The following is a 17,754-nucleotide window of genomic DNA, read 5'->3' as shown; positions in this document are numbered from 1 at the left end:
GCATGATATGAAAGCATTATTTAAGTAAGGACTTCTTAGGGAGGGCAGCTGCAGGTGGCTGGAGCCTGGGTGCCTGGAGTGGTTTTGCTGCCAGAGCACTCTGCACAGTTGCATGACTACTCCAGCAGAGGATTGCAGTGCCTCACACAATCCTCTGGTTCACGGTTTCCATTTCACTAAATATCCCAGGCTTCAGCTTCCCATTCCCTTCCTCCCTCCCTCCCCCCCTCCCCTTGGCAGGGCTCCCCAGCAACACAGCATGTGGCCTCCTGCGGGCCTGGCAGCTCCAGCATCCCCTTCCTCCCCGCCTGTAGGAGAACTTCAGGAACTGTGGGGCAGCCGATATTTTTGGCTCGGGTCACAGATTGATTCCTGCCCACTCTTTCCCTGCTGCTTGCAAGAAAGGGTCCCCATCTGAGGATGCAGAGTTAAGCTTTTAAAGCCGTGGAGTGGGAGCACAGTGCTGCAGCCTCCCAGTCACCAGGTAACACGCACGAGCTAAAAATCTCCTGTCCAGCTTGTCTTTTCCAGCTGTCCGGCAGCTTATCCCCTCGCCTCTCTCCTGCAACCCCCCTCTAGCCAATGCTTTTGTCACTTGTCGGGGGGAGGGGGACAGTGCATCCATCCTCAGCACCCTGGCTTCATGTGGGAGTTTGCTGGATGGGGGAGATGGGTGGGCACCCCGTGCTGCTGAGGAGAGCAGCAGCTGCATGGGAACACATGGCCAGACCTGGTATCATCACCTCCACTCCCCCTGCAGCTCTGCCCAAAGCACTAACACAGCAAACCAGCTTGCATGCTGTGCTTTCGGAACCACCGAGCGTTTTTGCTCTCTTCCACTGGCTCCTTTCCCTCAAGCTCTCCACCAGCTGGGCAAGCCTCCAAGAAATACCATATTTGCCCAAACCAGCAGCAGAGTGGGGATGCATGGGAGGAGAGGGATCCAGCTGTTTCTTTCATGTTTGCGGTGGGCCCAGTTTGGCAGTGGCATTCACCAGCCTCCTGTGCCCACCTGCCAGCTATGGACTGTCCCTGCTGCCCATGGGACACCACAACTCAGGCCTGTCACGTCAAGGAGTGGATCAATCCCTTCAAAAGAAAGTGTGTGTGTGCAAGTGCATGTGAAGCCTGGGCTTACAGCATGGTGCTTCCCAGCAGATGCCGGCCTGAACGCTCCCACAGGCCCATCTGCTGCCAGCCACGTGGCAGGAGCAGCGTGAGCACGTTGCAGGGCTGCAGAGCCTGCACCAGAGTGGGGCCACTTGTGCACACTGGCAGGGGAGTGCTTGCATCACTCAGATTTCACTCTAAGCATCTTGACAAACGTGAGGTTGGTACAAGTGATGGGAGGGACAGGTAATCAGACTTCTCTGCTGCAGCTCCATTTTCAAATAGATGAGAAGCAAACATTGCTGCCTGCAGTATCCTCTCAGTTCCTGCACTCAGCTCAGTTCCTGGACAGTCAGACAAGTGCTCCAGACAACATCCATCTTTAGATCATGTGTCATGGCCATGCTGTGTCTTCCCCACCACCACACCCTGGGAGCATGGCCTTTCTGCTTAGTACTGTCCCAAAGGACATCTGTGCATGCTATGGGCTGCCTCTGTCAGAGCACTCATGTCCATGTCATGCATCTTATTTCCAGTCCCAGCATGATCTGAATCCCTCTTCCTATGGGACTGAGGGTACCTTCTCCAGCCCCCAGTAAAGAGGGCTTGTCTGATGCACACATCTTACATTTGCTCTGCTGTCAGCTGGTTCACAACCAAGGCTCATTCCTCACAGCCCAATTTATGTTTGTCCTTTCTTGCCTTTGTGGGTCTCTCTATCCACTTCAGCATATAACTATAGGCCTCTCCAATATTTGTTTCATACCTTAGCTGCAGACCCTGTGCTTTTCACACATTCTATGTCAAGTCCTTACTTCATCTCTTGATTCCATCACACAGCAGTTTCATTCACAACCTGACACATTTTCCTCATCAGCTTTGTCTCTTGTTACTGTAGACTCTCCTGCTCTAGGATATATATTTTGTGCTGTCTTGACATCATCTCTTCTCCCTGCACCAGCAGCAAGGTTACTGGGGCTCTCCTTTGAGCTGCCACAGTGCAGCCTTGCCAGCCTAGAGAGTGAGCAAACCACCACCAAGTACCTCACACTCCCTACTGATCACAGAGACCAGATATGGGAGAGATGATCCCAGCTGTGCCTGCACAGCTACCAAAAGCTACCCAAATTCATTAGGCGAGGGTGCAGCAAGCACCTGTTGTGGCAGAAGCCCCTCTCTCTCACCAGCTGCCAGGTTAGGAGACAAAACCAAGGCCAAAGAGCACAGGGGCAGGTCACAGATATGAACCAGGGTCTCAAACCACAGAAAGTCCATCTGCCAGCAGACCTCAGCCCAGAGCCTGGCATGCTTTTACTGTGACAGCATCTCCACCTGGGAGAGGGAACAGCAAACCAGTGTCTCTCCTTGAACAGGAACTAGAGGCTGGGGCAGAGATCGAGACAAGTTTCCATAGGTAGCCTGGCCCAATGCTGCATTTCTTCTTGGTAGGCAGGAGCACCCAGACTGGCTATTTGAGGAATTTATTGTGTTGCTGGGCCACTTGCAGGGAAGCTGTAATCAGTTCTTCTCATCTTTTCTAGCTTTTGGTTGACCTATTTCAGCAGCCAGTGCACTCAGGGTAGATGCCTTTACACACAGTACACACACATTAGCCCTGATAACTTTACAAACTGCATAAAGATGGGCACTTTGGTCAAATGCTTGTGTGTGTGTTTTGCTTGGGTTTGGTTTTTTTTAAATATCTTTTCCCTGTGCTCATTGCACACCAGTCAGCAGGCAGCATTTTCATGGATCATTGCCTCCATGGCTGTTTAATACTCAGCCAGCGAGCTGAAAAAGCACTGGAAAAGTTCATCTGAAAACCTCTACTACCCTGGAAGTCTGAAATCCTACATGTTCATAAAAGACTACAGAGTTTTTAAATAAAATCAGCTACATCCTTCCCATAAAACTGGCACTCTTTCACAGCCCAGGAGAGATCCAATTTCTGAGATAAAGCAATACCTATCCCTATCCACCCATTACTCTCCAACACTGAACAAACAGGTTTACTTCCAAAGCAGACTTTGCTCTGGCCCACAAGTTGGGCAAGAAGACTTCCTGAGGCCCTACCTCACCCAGACTTGCCCACAACTCTGCACTTAGACCTTCATGGCAGAGCTACAGAGGAACTTTCACTGACACCTTCTGTCATTCAAAAATGGTTAAGTTATCCAAAGTGAATTTAGTTATGAGGAAAATGTGTTTTACTTGATTTCACAGTCTGAATGATTCTTCATATCCTCTCCTCTCCAGAGTCATGTTTGAATGCTTTCAAAACAACATTTTTTACTCTTTTGCATGATACAGATATTTTGGTTTTGGCATGTTTGTCTGCTTCTACAGATATCAGCCTCGAAATAACTGAAAGTATCCAGAAAAATGTATTAAGCTGACTGGGAAAGTGTGGGGATGTGTTTTTATGTTTTGTGACATTCAGTTATAAACCTTTTACCATGATTCAGGGCAGAGGGGAAATGGGAACCACAAAAAGCCATTTAAGAAGGCAAGGTAAATTTTTATACAGCTCTTCTACACCCTTTCTTCTCTTCATCCCACCCCAGAGAAAGGGATTCTGCAGGGGGGTTTAATCAGCAGTTCAAGGTTAGAGTAGATGCCCTATGTTCATTGAACACTCTTTCCAAGTTAATTGAAGTAGCTGTCAATAAAAAGGCAGATCAGATAGTGGGTAAGTAAGTCCATTCAGAGAAAGGACAGAAAATAAATATATATAATTAATTATTTTCTGTTCCTGGGCAAAATCCAATGACCTGTTTTATGCAGCCAGTCAAGAAGAGATCAGAATAGCCTTAAGCTTTATAACCAGCTCCTCTAAGTATCAGCAGACCACTCACTGTCATTTTACTGGTGATAACAGGATCCTGGGGAATCTGAAACAACCCAAAGGGGCCAAGCAAAATCCATCTTTCCTCCCTGGCTCCTCTAATACCACCCACTTGGCCCTTGGGCTCAGGATCTCTGTCCTTGGTTGCCTCTCGTTTCCCCAGAAGTGACCTGGTACAGTGTTTGCCATGCCCAGTGATGCACCTCTTGCAGCAGTCCCTCAGATACAGGCAGGGCAAACACATGCCAAGCTGTGGGTTCACCTACCTGAATCTTGGAAAGTGGCTGGGGAACCTCAAGGTGCCAACACCTTCTCCTAGTGGTGGCTTCATGAAATCACAAATGTTCAGAGGCGTAAAAAGGAGAATAAAAGGCAACAAACAAGCATTCTCTTATTAATGACCACATTACCTACGTACACCTCCATTTACCTTCCTGGTGCTGCTGCTCTCCTCCTTGCATCTGGTGGGAGGGAGAACCAGCACTTCCATGGAGGTCTCTACTGTGTCACCCCTTTTGTGAAACTTAGTTGGTAGAAATATCTGCCTGTCTTATCCCATCTTAGCCTGTAAGAACAGAAACTCTACATCTTTGGTAAGAAATAGGAGGGGATCTGAACACTCCCTTCTTCAGTGTGTGCCAACACAAGCCAGCCCTTTGCATCATTCACACAGAGCGTGCTGCAAATACATGCATTAGGCTGGTGTGGTCTTGGTGGTGACTGTGGCACAGCAGGGTACAAGGTGTCCTTGGGCCTTTCTAAAATCTGTTGAAGTATTCTTATCCCATCATGTGAGGTTTCTTTTCCTAAGTTTCCAGTTGGGTTGGCCCTGGTTGTTATTGCCTGGGGGTTTTTTTTCCAGCAACATCTTCAGTATTGGGGACACACAAAGTCACTAGCACTCCTAAAAGACAAGTTCTGAGACATTGAAGTTGTCAGTCAAAGAGGAATTAATTGCTTTAGGGTATTTGTATGAAGGATCAAGCGCCTACCCCAAATCCCTCCAAAAGTCTGCACTGCAATAAGGAGCAGCGCGTCCTGCAGAGCCAGGCAGGATCTCGCCAGTCATCAGGCAGAGAGGGAGAAAGCAAATGGAGAGCTCGCCTCTGGCACCTACCCCAAAACACCAGCACATACCTCCCTTCCCACAAGAACAGTGTCATCAGGTGGACCAGATCCCTGATGGATGCAGGAGGAGCTTTGCTACCTTGATCCAGGACAGAGTAACTCAAAGTCAGGTTAGAGAGGAGTCAACGAGCAACAAAGCTTAGCAGGGAGAAGCAGAAGGTAATTGCCTTCAGAGCTGGCTTTGTGGCATAGCTCACCAGCATCTCCAAAGCCATATGAAACAGGCCAAGCTTAATCTGGGTGTAAAGCTGCTTTGTAGACCTCCAGGAAACTGCTCTCACATGCCCCCATCTTCCTGGGGGCATGTTTACCCCCCAGCTACCATGGCATTCACACTTAAAGGCTCCTGAGAGGCTGTGAGAAAGCAGAACCCAAGATGTCAGCTGGAAAAAGGGACGAAATGCCCCAAGGCCGAGAGGCAGTAAACACCTGCATGGTGCCTGGGCAGCTCACAGGTTGCCCAGAACAAAGGCAGGCCTTGGTGCCATCCTTACCAGCTCACTTGAGCAGTCTTGGCCAAGATCTTCAAGTCAAACTGCACATAAACCCCTCAATCAAAATTCACCAAACTAATCAACTCCAAACCCCTCAGCTCCCAGCACAGCATTTTCTACCCTTGCATCCTCTGCACACAGCATGTCCCCCGCCAGGAACAAGTCAACACAGAGCCAGAGTTTGCTCTCTTCCTCTCTCGGGAAGGTAACGATCAAAGCACAGCTCCAAATTTGCATTTTGCAACCCTGACTTTTGCAAAACAGTAAATCTTACCAGCCAACTTGAAAAGCCTCCAACTGGTTTCATCGCCTGGAGCTACTCTGCTAGAATAGCTGTCCTGGCAGCATCACCATCCTCTGCCCTTCACCTCCCCAGCACTTGAGATGCCGAACTTTGCAGGGCCAAAGCTGGGAGCACGCAACGGTGTTACTCGATAGCCCCTCTTCACGCTAATTTTAGGTGATGGAACTTTTCATGCTTTTAAAAAAGTCCCTTTATTTATTTTTGAGAAACCTCTTGTAGTTAGCAGCTACTATAAACACTTTTCCATCTGATGTTTTGAACTTACCTACAGGGCTCTAGAAGTCACAAGAAACCAGCACCTGACATGATCTCAAAGGAACAATCACCTGTTAATTTTGTAAACCAGCCTGAGTAACATGATCCACCCAACACACAAATGATTTCAGATGGAAACAAATTACGCATCAGTAAGTAATGCAGTTCTTGTTTTTTTCAGTTAATATTGATTTCTGATTTTTGTGATAGACTGTTCCGCCATCACTCATTTGTTTGCTCTGGGACATGCCCTTGCTGCATCTGCTTTAGACAACTAAGGCACAATCCCTGCGGGATTCAGGAGGTCCTGGTTGGACACCCTAGATCTAGCCTAGATGTCTCTCCAAAGATAAGGGATCAGGTTTGGCCATCCAAGATATGGGCTGGGTCTCATCCTCATGCTATTTACACCTAAATAGCTGAGACAGGTTGGCAGTGAGGATGATGACTGAGCAACAGGATGGGAGTCAGGACCAATGCCTGAAGCTGCTGTTTTGTGTCCCCAGAGGAGGTGAGCAAGGCAGGAGACCAGTCAAGGTGCTCACAGCAAGCACTCACAGTCACTCCACGACCTTGGGGAAGACCCACCTACCCAGCCAAGCACCTCTGACTGAATAATTACACTTGCACTTTGCTGCTCTGATACCTTAAAGTGCTCACGTGTATAACCCCAGTGGTACCCTCCCCTTACTTTTCCTCAACCTTTCCCCATTCTTCCCATCATTCTCACAAGTCCCAAGTCCATGACACTTTTTGCTATTTATTTAATGCCTGCCTTTAGCACTGCTAAACCACTATTTCTGAGGAAGAGATGAAACACCTTTCTGAAAATTTCTGATCTAAATCAAATTATTCCACTGCAAAACCCTCAGGGGACTCCATGCAAAATCCCAGGGAAAGCACCTGTCTTTTCTCATCATCAGGATCCTTGCAATGGGTCCATTTCTGAAGTAAATTGTAGCTCCAACTGCACTTTCGCCAATGTGAAATACGTTTTTTTCCTCTTACCCTGCTTATATACAGATATATACGTGTGTGTACATATATATATATAAAATGCAGCATCAGGGAAAGTGTCTTGAGCTGGCAAGGAATTACCAACAGACCAGCCTCAGAACCTTGTTCAGCAGCGTCTCAGCTGCCACCTCAGTATTTATAGCCACCCTGCTCTTTGAGCTTGTTTATTTTCCTTCCCAAAGGTGGTGGTGGCAGGAGGCAAAGCTCTGACATTCAGGCTCAGGTGTCCCCAAGGATGACCTTTCCTTCAAAGAGCAGAAGCTGCAGACACATTTCAAGGAACAAAGTCATTTGGAAACTCTAGACTCTTGTGTCCAGTGCAGAGGAGGCCCAGCGCAGAGCTGTGAGCAAGGGCTGAGCAGAGATCTGTTAATTAGCATGCACACATATACATTAGGATGGATGTAAAAATGAGCCTATCATTACTTTATACCTGGAAAGAACCAGATGAAGTCCAGCCCCCAGTCTCGAGGCAGAACAAGTGCTACATGAAGACATAACACTCAAAACAGACTCGAGTTTTTCATTATTTAAGTTTCCCCCAAGTTTAAATAATGCTGTTTTATGGCACTGCAATGGTCGTGGACCACATTTTTCAATCCCATCTTGCATACACTCATGTAGAATCATCTGTTAAACCCTGTTGGTGAAAAAGCAGCCCTGAAGCCTGCCACAGAAAGACAAGCAGCACACTTCAGTATCACCAGAACCCCCAAAGATTTATTTCAGAGTCGATGCTGCTAAAATGATGTTTCCCCTTCTGCATAATCTAGGCAAGATGGGTAAAGAAGAAATTGTAGTGAAGCAACGCGTCAAGGTATGCCCCCAGTTCAGAGCACTGACAGCCCACACAGAGGTTCCCAGTCCCTCTTTTTGGACACTGCCAACAGGATGGTAATTTGGGGAAGCATGGCAGCATAGGGGATGCAGGCAGCCAGCAGATACAGGGACCAGGAAAGCATCACTCCTCTCCACCAGGCTTTGAGAGCAAGACTAATCCTGCAAGACTCACTCAGTGTGACAGTTTGTCCTTATTATGCTCAAAATGCAGCAGTCTCAGGAGAAGACAGAGCTAAGGTCTCATAGCAAAAGCCTCTGAGATGCCAGTGCTGCAAAAACCACAGTGCTGTGAAAAATGAACAAAGACAGGAAGCAGTCAGCTACTGACTAACACCAGGCCAGTTACTGCTGCAGAGTGGCACCAGCCTGCTCTCCTTCACTCACAAAATCAGCCCCACGTCCCTAGAGTTCCCTGCTGAGGGAAGAGATGAGCCTCCATTCCCCTCATCCCCTCCTAGCATTGCCCAAGATGCACATCCAGCGTATCTGGGCTGCAGCATCCCTTCTTTTCTTGTTGGGGAGGTTTCACCCTTCTGGTAACCCCACTGCCACTCCCACCACCTTGTGCACACCCACCATGTTACTTTGGGAGGAGAAACAGCACATCATAAAGCCAGTTTAGCTGGGGAAACACTTCCCCTGGCAGACATAAGTACCTTGTAAAGAGCTGCACGCACTTGCTCCGAGACAGTTCTTTCCCTTGTTCCTGACTACCACTAGAGAGCTCTGGTCTCCCACAACCTTCTCACTTCTCTGCTGTGACCAGATCCTGAATTACAGCACTTGTTTATTGAAACCACATCTAGGTCCCTGTGGGCTTTAAGTGGAGAAAATACACTCTGCAAATTAACCCTCCTTAGAGAAGGAATCTCACACAAACTGCCTTTGGGGCCTTCTCTGCCCTCTCAAAATTGGCAGGGCACAGGAATAGTAACTGGAGAAGTTTTCAGCCATCATTTCCACCCACCCAGATACAGAACTGTGTTGAAAAATTGGTGCAACCAGTTTGCACACATGCAAAGTAGTGCTGTTTTCACCTCAAGCCAGAACATCTCCGTGCACCACACTGCTCCTGCTCCAGCCTCACTTGAAAATCCCAGCACAGCAGAGGAAGGGCTGAAGGGAGGAAAATGGAGCCATGCTGCTCAGTGCTTTGAAGAACACAAGACTCCTTGAATTCCTACCTCTCAGAAGCACAGGATGGAGAGAACAAAGGTACCAATCAGCAGAAAGATAAGAGCAAGAAGCTACACTGGAATTATCTCCTTCCTTACCTACGCTTTCCTGAAGTGTTAGGATAGCAGAAACTCTTCATCGTCTCTACACCATAAAAGTGTTATTACTTGGAAGGTCACCCCCATAAAAAGGTTTTCCATAAAAAGGTAGATGGAGTCATCAGCTCATTTGTGTGCTGGGTTCCAGGACAGACAGCTATACTGACCTTATCAAAGCTGGATTAGCAGTATACAGAGAAAATTTTTTTTTCCTTTTTTTTTTTTTTTTTTTTATAGCTGACATCACCAGTGATTTTGGTTGAAGCCCATGATGTTGCTCAGCTCTATTACCTGGGGAGCTAAGCTCTGTGCTTCTCCTAGCTGATCATTCCCCAGAAGTCTCTGCAGGCTGCACCCAAGCACTACTCCTTCCCCTTTTAGAGGCAATTACCCCCAATGAAAAATGCAACAAAATAACAAGGATCTAAATGGGGCAGGCACACAGAAAGCCCCTTTCCTTTTCTTCTTGTCACTCAGACTGATGCTTCTCCTCCACCTCACGTTCAAGCAGAGAGCTTCAAGGTCTTGGAAGACAGCTTTGCTGCAGAGACTCCTACATGAACAAAATTCTCAGAGTTGCCATCATTACAACATCTTCAAATTTTATTAAATGCTTACAAAAAAAAAAATCTGGGGGCAGAAAGTTTTAAGCAGAAAGCACACTGATGCAGGAGGAGAAACAAGCTGCCCTCCCTCCAGGACGGTAGAAACAAGTTGCAAATTATGTTGACATGGGAGTAAGGTAGGAATGAGACTTTAAAGAGGAGCTGGGGGACATGTTAACACCATGAAATATGAAGACATGGGAGAGTTCAGAAACAACCCTAGAAGCTGATTTGCAGACCTCAGGCCCAAGGCCAGAAATGCCACTCTTGGGACTCAGTTTCCTCAAGTTCACAGCAAGCCTTGGTCTCCACAAACAATTCACTGGGATGCCATTTCACCAAGATAGCTTCCAGCACAAGAGCAGCACCCACTTCCCAGATAGCCTGCTCAGCTTCAGGAGCACAGCTGGCAAGTGATCAAGATGCCACCACATCTGACTTTTAGAAGTGTTTCAGTCACTGGCACTGGAGCCCACAGGTTAGAGAATAAGCAAATCACTCTCCCAGAGAGGGGAGATAATACCAGTGGTCAGCACTCCTCACCTGAGAAAGGAAACCTCCAATCCATCTTAGGCAGAGGAAGGCAGCAGCTATTTGAAACAAAGCTGCTATTGTCCTGCTGAGACAGAAAAGTGGCAGAAACATTTTGGCATGGGTACATAACTGTGATTAAAGAATGATCTGGGAACTAAAGGAAAAAAAAGGACTAAGTTGAATGCAATTTGATGTACACAGAGACCAGTAGATGGAAGTCCCTCAAAGCAGATGATGTAGAGGGACAGAGGCTGCATCATAAACAGGGGAAGACTTTACCCACAGCTGGCACCAACAGGGTGACAAGTAGTCCTTGCACTCTCATCACACTCTCCTTGCAGTCTTCTCACACTCAGGACCTGCCCACTGCCCTCCTTTCAAACACCAATTCTTCTACCAGATTTTTGTTGAGCTCTCTCGCTGCCACCACCCAGCCACCAAGGGCCACAAAAGGAGAAATTCTTAATCACATAACAAAACCCTTGCCTGCTGAGCAGGGCAGCAGATCCCTCTCTTCCAACACTTAAGGGGAGGGAACAGAGATACAGCCTCTCATCTCCACACCAGAGAGACACTTAAGAAAAAAAAAAAAAAAAGCCAAAGAGTCACATAGAAAGTTATGATGAGTTTTGCCAGCTGATCGAGTTCCTTTCATCCATCTGGAGGCAGTGTGGGGTGTTGCTCAAACCCCAAGAGGAGTCAGGCTGTACCCAAAGCAGACTAACAGCAGTCAGGAGAAGAGAAACATCCTTCAATTATCTTCTGTGGAGCAGAGGAAATAGTGGCATGGAGGGTTGCATCGAGCCAGGACCAAGCTCAGCTGCAAGACAAGAAAACACAAGGTTACAGATACCATTTGGCCTCTCATGAGCAATACCCCAGGCTATACAGAAGCTGTATATTCTCTAGCAATTACAGGTGGGTTTCTCCCACCCATTTTCACAAAGCCCTGTGAATCAGGCCACCCATAAGCCTTTGGCATAAATGAGCCATGCTCACGGCAGAGGAGATGCCAAGGGCTGCACACCCAGCAGAGGTCACGGCTGCACTCCTGCCACGCTGTCTGCCACCCCAAGAAGGAGATTAGCAGGCTTCCTCCCAAGCCCAAGAAAGCCACTAAAGCAGAGAGTGTTCCCACAGCCCCTGGCAGCCGCAGCTCTGTTTGGGACCATCTGCAGCGGTGTTGGGTTCCTGCAGCTCTCCATCTGCTCCACGCACGACAGCTGGTGCAGCCCAGGGACTCCAGCACACAAATGACTTTTCCATCACTTGATAAATGACTCCTGCATGCTGACACTCTCCCCACTATTCCTGATTTGGGGCTGATTGCAAATGGAGCCAAGTCAGGGGAACAGTTGGGGTCCAAGAGTAGGTGCGCACCCATCCACCCATGGGAACTCAACCAGCAGCAGGCAAACTTAACCCTTTGAAAGCCTCCTGACTTCTAGGTTCAGTTCCTTCTAGCCTATCACAAACCCACACAAGTTTCTCAGGCAGTGCTTCCCTTGTTGTCCCTGGGTTTTCAGCTCCAGCCTTTCCACTGGCAATAAAGCAAGTCTGTCCCTTTACTTTTGCTTCATTAGGTGGCAAAGGGGAAGACAAATATTCCCTGTTGCAGAATTTCTCCTGAGCACACGAAGTTCTGAAGGAGACTCAAAACAAAGCCAGGCATGACAGGGAAGACAAATAAATTAACAGCTGATTTCCTTTTGCTGTCTCTTAGCATCTCACTGCTCTATTAGTCAAGCACACAGATTCCAATACAGTCACATGCCATGGAAGTTAGCGCCCATAAGGTCTCCAACACCCATAGCACAGCACGTTTCAAGTCAGATGGGATGCTGAGAGAGCAGCAAGAGTCATTTTAAGAGCACAGACTATTGTAAGGGACAACAAATCTTGAGGCTATACAGCATGAAGCAGCCTCTGACTTTGGGAGCAGAGGGATTTTCCTGGTGTGTGCATACTAAACTTTCCACTCTGAGCCCCCATGCCCTCCTCAGTAGCATCTGGCAGTTTGCAGCAAATCCCAGGCAAGATCCTTCTCTGACTCATGTGGGAAGCTGCATTTTTCTGGAGTGCAGCAGTCCATAGGACAAGGAAAACACTCCAAGAGCTGATGAGCAGTTGGGAAGTTCACTGCCCTGCCTCTTTAGTATTCCCAACACAAGCCTGAAGCAGGTCAACCTTATAAATCTGGTTTACCAGTGCTGCTGGACCATAGCTCATCTTGTAGTACAGGCTGTCCATGGGACCACATTAAACAGGAACAGGTTAAGTCATTCCACAATAAATCCTACCATCAGATGTAGGTATTTGCTCACCCTTCAGGAGATTTTTTTTTTAAAAGGCACAAAAAACCCCACAAGCAAGTACCAATTTCTACACAGAGTCAGAGTAGTGCCACACAAAAATACCTACATGTCCCTCCAAACCGAGAGATTTTGGCTTTCTGACCCAGAAGAATCTAAAATACCCATGAGGCTGGGGAGGAAAGCAGGTATGTGAAAAAGGAATGGGCAGGCTCTCAGCCTTTTTTGGGACACTGCAGTCTTGCTTTTAAGAGTAGATCCTGGAACAAAGCAAATCCTAATCACGGCCTTGTGCCTAAGGAATGAAGCTGATAAGACACTGGGAATGCCCAACAGTTGTCACCCCCAGCTGACACAAATCCCCTCCAAGCCCCCTCACAGAAACAGCAGGTCTCTCATGCCTACAGCTAAAGTAAATCATAGAATGATAGAATAGCTTGAATGGGACCTTTAGTTGAAAGGGACCTTTAAAGGTCATCTAATCCAACACCCATGCAATAAGCAAGGACATCTGCAACTAAATCAGGCTGCTCAGACCCCATCCAGCCTGACCTTGAATGTTTCCAGGGACAGGGCATGCACCACCTCTCTGGGAAACGTGTCCCAGTGTTTCACCACCCTCATCATAAAAAGAGACTTCCTCCTTATATCTAGTGTGAATCTACCCTCTTAGTTTAAAAGCTTTACCCTTTGTCCTATTGCAACACACCCTACTGAAATGCCTTTCCCCATCTTTCTTACAAGCCCTCTTTACATATTAAAAGGCCACAATAAAGTCTCACCAGAGCCTTCTCTTCTCCAGGATGAACAACCCTAACTCTCTCAAGCCTGTCCTCATAGAAGTGTTCCATCCCTCTGATCATTTTTGTGGTCCTCCTCAGGACTTGCTCCAACAGATCCATGTCTTTCTGGTACTGAGTGCACCACTTGCTAGACACTGCCTATACCTTGCCCACCACAGCCTCTGCTCTGGAGGGCAGCTCATCTACCATGGTGAGGGCTTGACCTTGAAGCTTTTGAGCTCAACATGCCACTTCTTCAGTGCTTTTATTTGCTGCTGCTTTTAAAAAATAAAAGTCATCCTTCTCGCCCCATCCCCAACCAGTTTTGGCAGACACACCACCTGCTTGCTGGGTAGGGATCACCTTCCCAGCCCAGTGCTGACAGCAGCACTGCAAGCCCAAAGCCAGCACTGGGCACTCAAGCACAAATAGCTGTTCTGCACTTTTCAGAGTTCTATTCAGGATAGTTTCCCGAACAGTAGGTATCATGTTACACACCCACATTAACCAGAGCAGGCTAGGAGCCACGAAGAACAGAACACAGCACATGAAATAAACAGCCCCCCTGGGCAAGCCTGACATCATCACCCTGCCCTCCTCTTCCTTGTTTCAGGATGCTCAGTTGCACCCAGCACCAGGGATTAAGGGGCTCAGTGATTTATGCCTCATTTCATAGCAAAACTCAGCAACTCTGTGCTGAGCAGGATCCAGGATAGAGTCAGACTTCCTTCCTGGGGCTGCCAGAGTCATTGCAGGTCAGAGGCTGTTTGGTGCTCCCCAGCTTGCTTAGGAAGAGAAAGGAGAGAACAGACTAGTTTAATCTTTCTATCCCCAACACAGACCCTTAGCTCCACTGTGCTCACCTGAACAGTGGTCACTGAGCTCCACTGACCAGCACTCAAGAGAAAGGAGGCGGTGATGAGTTAGCAACAAACAGCAGGAAAAGCAGCCATGCACCCCTGCAGGAGCAGCCCAGCGCTGGCCAAAGGGCTGCAGATGCCATTGGAGCTAAGACCTGACCCAGAGCACAAGCCGTTTCTCCTTCACTCAAGAATGAGTGATAAAGGCAAGACAGTGGCAAAGCTTCCCAAGGGAAAGAGAAAATTTGGTTTTATCTTGGAGGAAAATGTTGTCCCTGTGCTTCATGCAGCAAGAAGAGACCAGCCAGAGTCAGTGCTGTGACAAAGCACTTCCTCACTGATAAACAGAGCTTTTGAGAAGCCCTGCATTTCACAGGGGTGTCTTCATGCCAGCTGAAATCAATCAGCCAGTGTTGACTTTGATTCAAATGACATGTAGTTTATGGCTGTTCTGTTGTATGTAACATTGTATCAGAGTATTAATAACCGAAATTTGGAAAGCCATGAAACATTCCCGCTTTTTGCCTCTGGAGATGTTTCAAAGCTTCAAAATTTCAAACCCACTTTGTTTCCCTTGACATTTCCTTCCAAATCCCATTAGGACTTGCCAAGACATGAACGTCTGGGGTTCCCAGGAGCTCTCCCTGTGCTAATGCCAGGAGCGGGAGGGCTCCAGGTTTGGCAATACAGCTTCCCCCCAGGACGTTTCTTGCCCTGCCACACCCACCCTCAAGACCAGCTGAGGTTACCTCAGGAGAGTAACAAAGCCAAGACTGATGCTCTTCTGCCACAGTATTGACTCCATATTCGTAGCTTTTAGAGAGAGGAAGAGGAGGACCTGTGTATAAATATTTCCGAATCCTGCCCAGGGCTAAGCCCACACCAACTCTAAACTTGGGTCTTTTCTTGCAGGAAATGACAATGCTGATAACAGTATCATCCTCCACCCAGCCTGTTCCCATCCACCACCCCCTTTCTCCCCCTCCCACCCTACCAAAGCCCAGGAAGGACAACGTGCGGCTGCAGCGGCTGCTGAAGAAGGCAGCCAGGAAGAACGCCATCCTCACCTCAGAGCAGGGCAAGGCCTTCCGCTCCAGCCTTTCGCCTGTGAACGAAGCCAGCCCCGACCAAGAGCGTGCTGAGAGCGCTGCCCCAGCAGAGGCCCCTGAAACCACAGCACCCCCCTCTGACCCCCTGCCAACCCCCCTCTCCATCAGGCCCGTCAACCACCGCGCCCCCTCCCCCTTCCGAAAGGGGAAGCCTTTCGCACTGAAGGTCACCGAGCAGCGGCGCATCGCTGAACATGTCAAGCTCACAACCTCCTCGGCCATGCCCCTGCTACAGAAGCCAGGACCTCCTGAGACTCCACAGCAGCCTGAAGGCATGGGGTCCCACCTTCCCTCTCCATCCAACCCTTCAGTATCTGTTTTCCCCCAGCCTTCTTCCAGTACACCCAGTAAAGAAAGGGCACCAGATGTTACCTATGCCACCAAGGTGAACACTTACTTCCACAGTGTCAAGCCACCCAGGGCTAAGATTCCCACACCAAACCCGACCCAAGGAACTGTCAGCCACGAAGACAAAAGGCCTACTTCCCCAGCACCTCAAACAAGGAGCTCTGAACCATCTCCAGAGCAGACACCCACCTCACTTAAAGACAGCAAGAACACTCCCCCCTTGCTGGAACCTCCCCTCCTTCCTGCTGCAGAGGCAGAGCCTCCTGATCAAGCTCTCAAGCCTGTTCCTACTGAGAAGCCCAGCACCTCTGATGCCCACACCAATAAGCCTACAACCCATGGAAGCGATGCCGAAATAGCTGGATCAGAGACAGCTCCTGAATTACCCAAGAAAGACAAAGACATGCTAAAACCATCAACATCCAGCACTCCCTGGAGGCAAGCACACCCAGCAACTCCAGCACAAGCTGATGGGACCGGGTCCACCTCCCCAGACACCAAGGCAGAACATGGCACCGAACCCCAGCTGACCCCCAGCTTACCCAGCACCAGCTGTCCTCCCAAGGCTGAGCCAGCACCATCATCAGGAGAAGCAGCAAGACCTCCTGGAACCGGTGCCAGTGGCTGGCATCGCCTCAGGAAGCACTTGATGGTGCAGCCAGAAGCAACCAACTTCCCAGAGTCCAAGCCAGAAAAGCTGGAACAGGAGGAAGGGAATAAAGAGGACACTGCTAAAGCAGTCATCAAGCAAGACTGCATGCTGGTTAAATCAAAAGCCATGAGAATGTGGGATGCCATTTTATACCAGGTGACACTCACTAAGCAGAGGAAGCAGCAAGCAGAAGAGAAGAAGGCACAGAAGGAAGAAAGAGTCTTTCTTCCCTGCCGCTTACCCATCCTTCTACACAAGCCACGTTTTGATGCCCGGAAACTGAAGGAGCTGGCTGCCAAACCCATGACAAAGATCAGCACGGTGTTTGAGGTGAGCCGCTTCCAACCCAACGTGGCCGAGGAGCACACCAAGAGCTTCAACAGAACGGCATCAGGATGGTCAGTCAACTGAAGCCAGGCAGCTCCACGCCTCAAGGTTCCTACAGGGCACCAAGCAAGAGGGCACCTATGACCGAGTTTACTGCCCAGTGGAGCCAAGTGTAAGGGAAAAAAGGAAATTAAATAAATCCCCTCCAAGCCAGCAGCCCCATGCTGCAGGTTTAGGGGTTACTCTCCATATGTTTAAAAGCTTAAATGCGTAACTACCACATCCACAGGTCACAGGAAAACAAACAGGAACCTGTTTTAAGAAGAGTCAGCAACAATCACTGGACACAGTAACAGGGTGAAGGAAGGGGAGGCACACAGTGAAAAGGACGAGTTGCCTACAGAAAGAAAGACCAGTTTAGAGGAGGATAATGGAATCTGATTTTTTTTTGTTGCATTTATCTAAGACAGAGATAGATCCCAGAAACAGCAGCAATTGCAGATGAGAGGAAGGAATCTGGGTTGCTCCACATCTCCAGGGAGTCTTAGACACCAAACTTGAAAAGGATACATATAATCCATTTTATCTTCTCTACTCAAAGTGTACCCACACCCATTTGCTGAGAACAAAATGGAAACTCATTCTTTCCCCAAGGTACACACAAGAGACAGCAGAAGACATCCTGCTCTCACCAAGCAATTCCTGCCTAACAAAACAGTCATCATTTGACATCCTCCTAGGCCAGTCTACTAAATATAATAATGCACAGAAGAATAGTTTTTTTTCACTAGTCAAGTTCTGTTACGTATTTTACCACATTTTCTCCACAACAGCTGATGGTTAATGTTTCCATGATAACCAACAAGACCCTGCTTTACCATGTGGGTATCCAACTCTGTATTTAACAAGGTGCTGGTTTCTGAGGGGTTCTGCTAACCATATGTAGTCTCATTTTCAG

General features: G+C 48.3%; 2 protein-coding genes across 3 annotated transcripts in view; one reads left to right on the top strand and one right to left on the bottom strand.

Moving 5' to 3' along the window:
• The first annotated feature begins 281 nt into the window (after nt 1–281).
• On the top strand, nt 282–17,043 carry PRR33 (proline rich 33). Its single transcript, XM_048306360.1, has 3 exons — nt 282–484; nt 6,153–6,288; nt 15,273–17,043. Exons 2-3 carry the CDS (start codon nt 6,268–6,270, stop codon nt 16,878–16,880), a joined length of 1,629 nt encoding a protein of 542 aa, XP_048162317.1. The 5' UTR covers nt 282–484; nt 6,153–6,267; the 3' UTR covers nt 16,881–17,043.
• The window catches only part of LSP1 (lymphocyte specific protein 1), a 48,770-nt gene continuing 40,868 nt past the window's right edge, over nt 9,853–17,754 (bottom strand). For both annotated transcript variants that reach the window (XM_048306361.1, XM_048306362.1), the window contains exon 11: nt 9,853–11,226. The gene's annotated coding sequence lies outside the window, so the exon portion shown is untranslated. The remainder of the gene's footprint in view (nt 11,227–17,754) is intronic.

This window comes from Corvus hawaiiensis, chromosome 6, assembly GCF_020740725.1.
Source record: "Corvus hawaiiensis isolate bCorHaw1 chromosome 6, bCorHaw1.pri.cur, whole genome shotgun sequence".
In the NCBI taxonomy this organism is placed as follows: domain Eukaryota; kingdom Metazoa; phylum Chordata; class Aves; order Passeriformes; family Corvidae; genus Corvus; species Corvus hawaiiensis.
This window is presented reverse-complemented; position numbering and strand designations above follow the sequence as displayed.

Excerpts from the sequence above, each read along its gene's own strand:
- PRR33 (XM_048306360.1), top strand. The coding sequence starts at position 6,268 with ATGGAAACAAATTACGCATCA. Across the intron at positions 6,289-15,272 it reads TGGAAACAAATTACGCATCA|GAAATGACAATGCTGATAAC; the intron begins GTAAGTAATGCA and ends CTTTTCTTGCAG.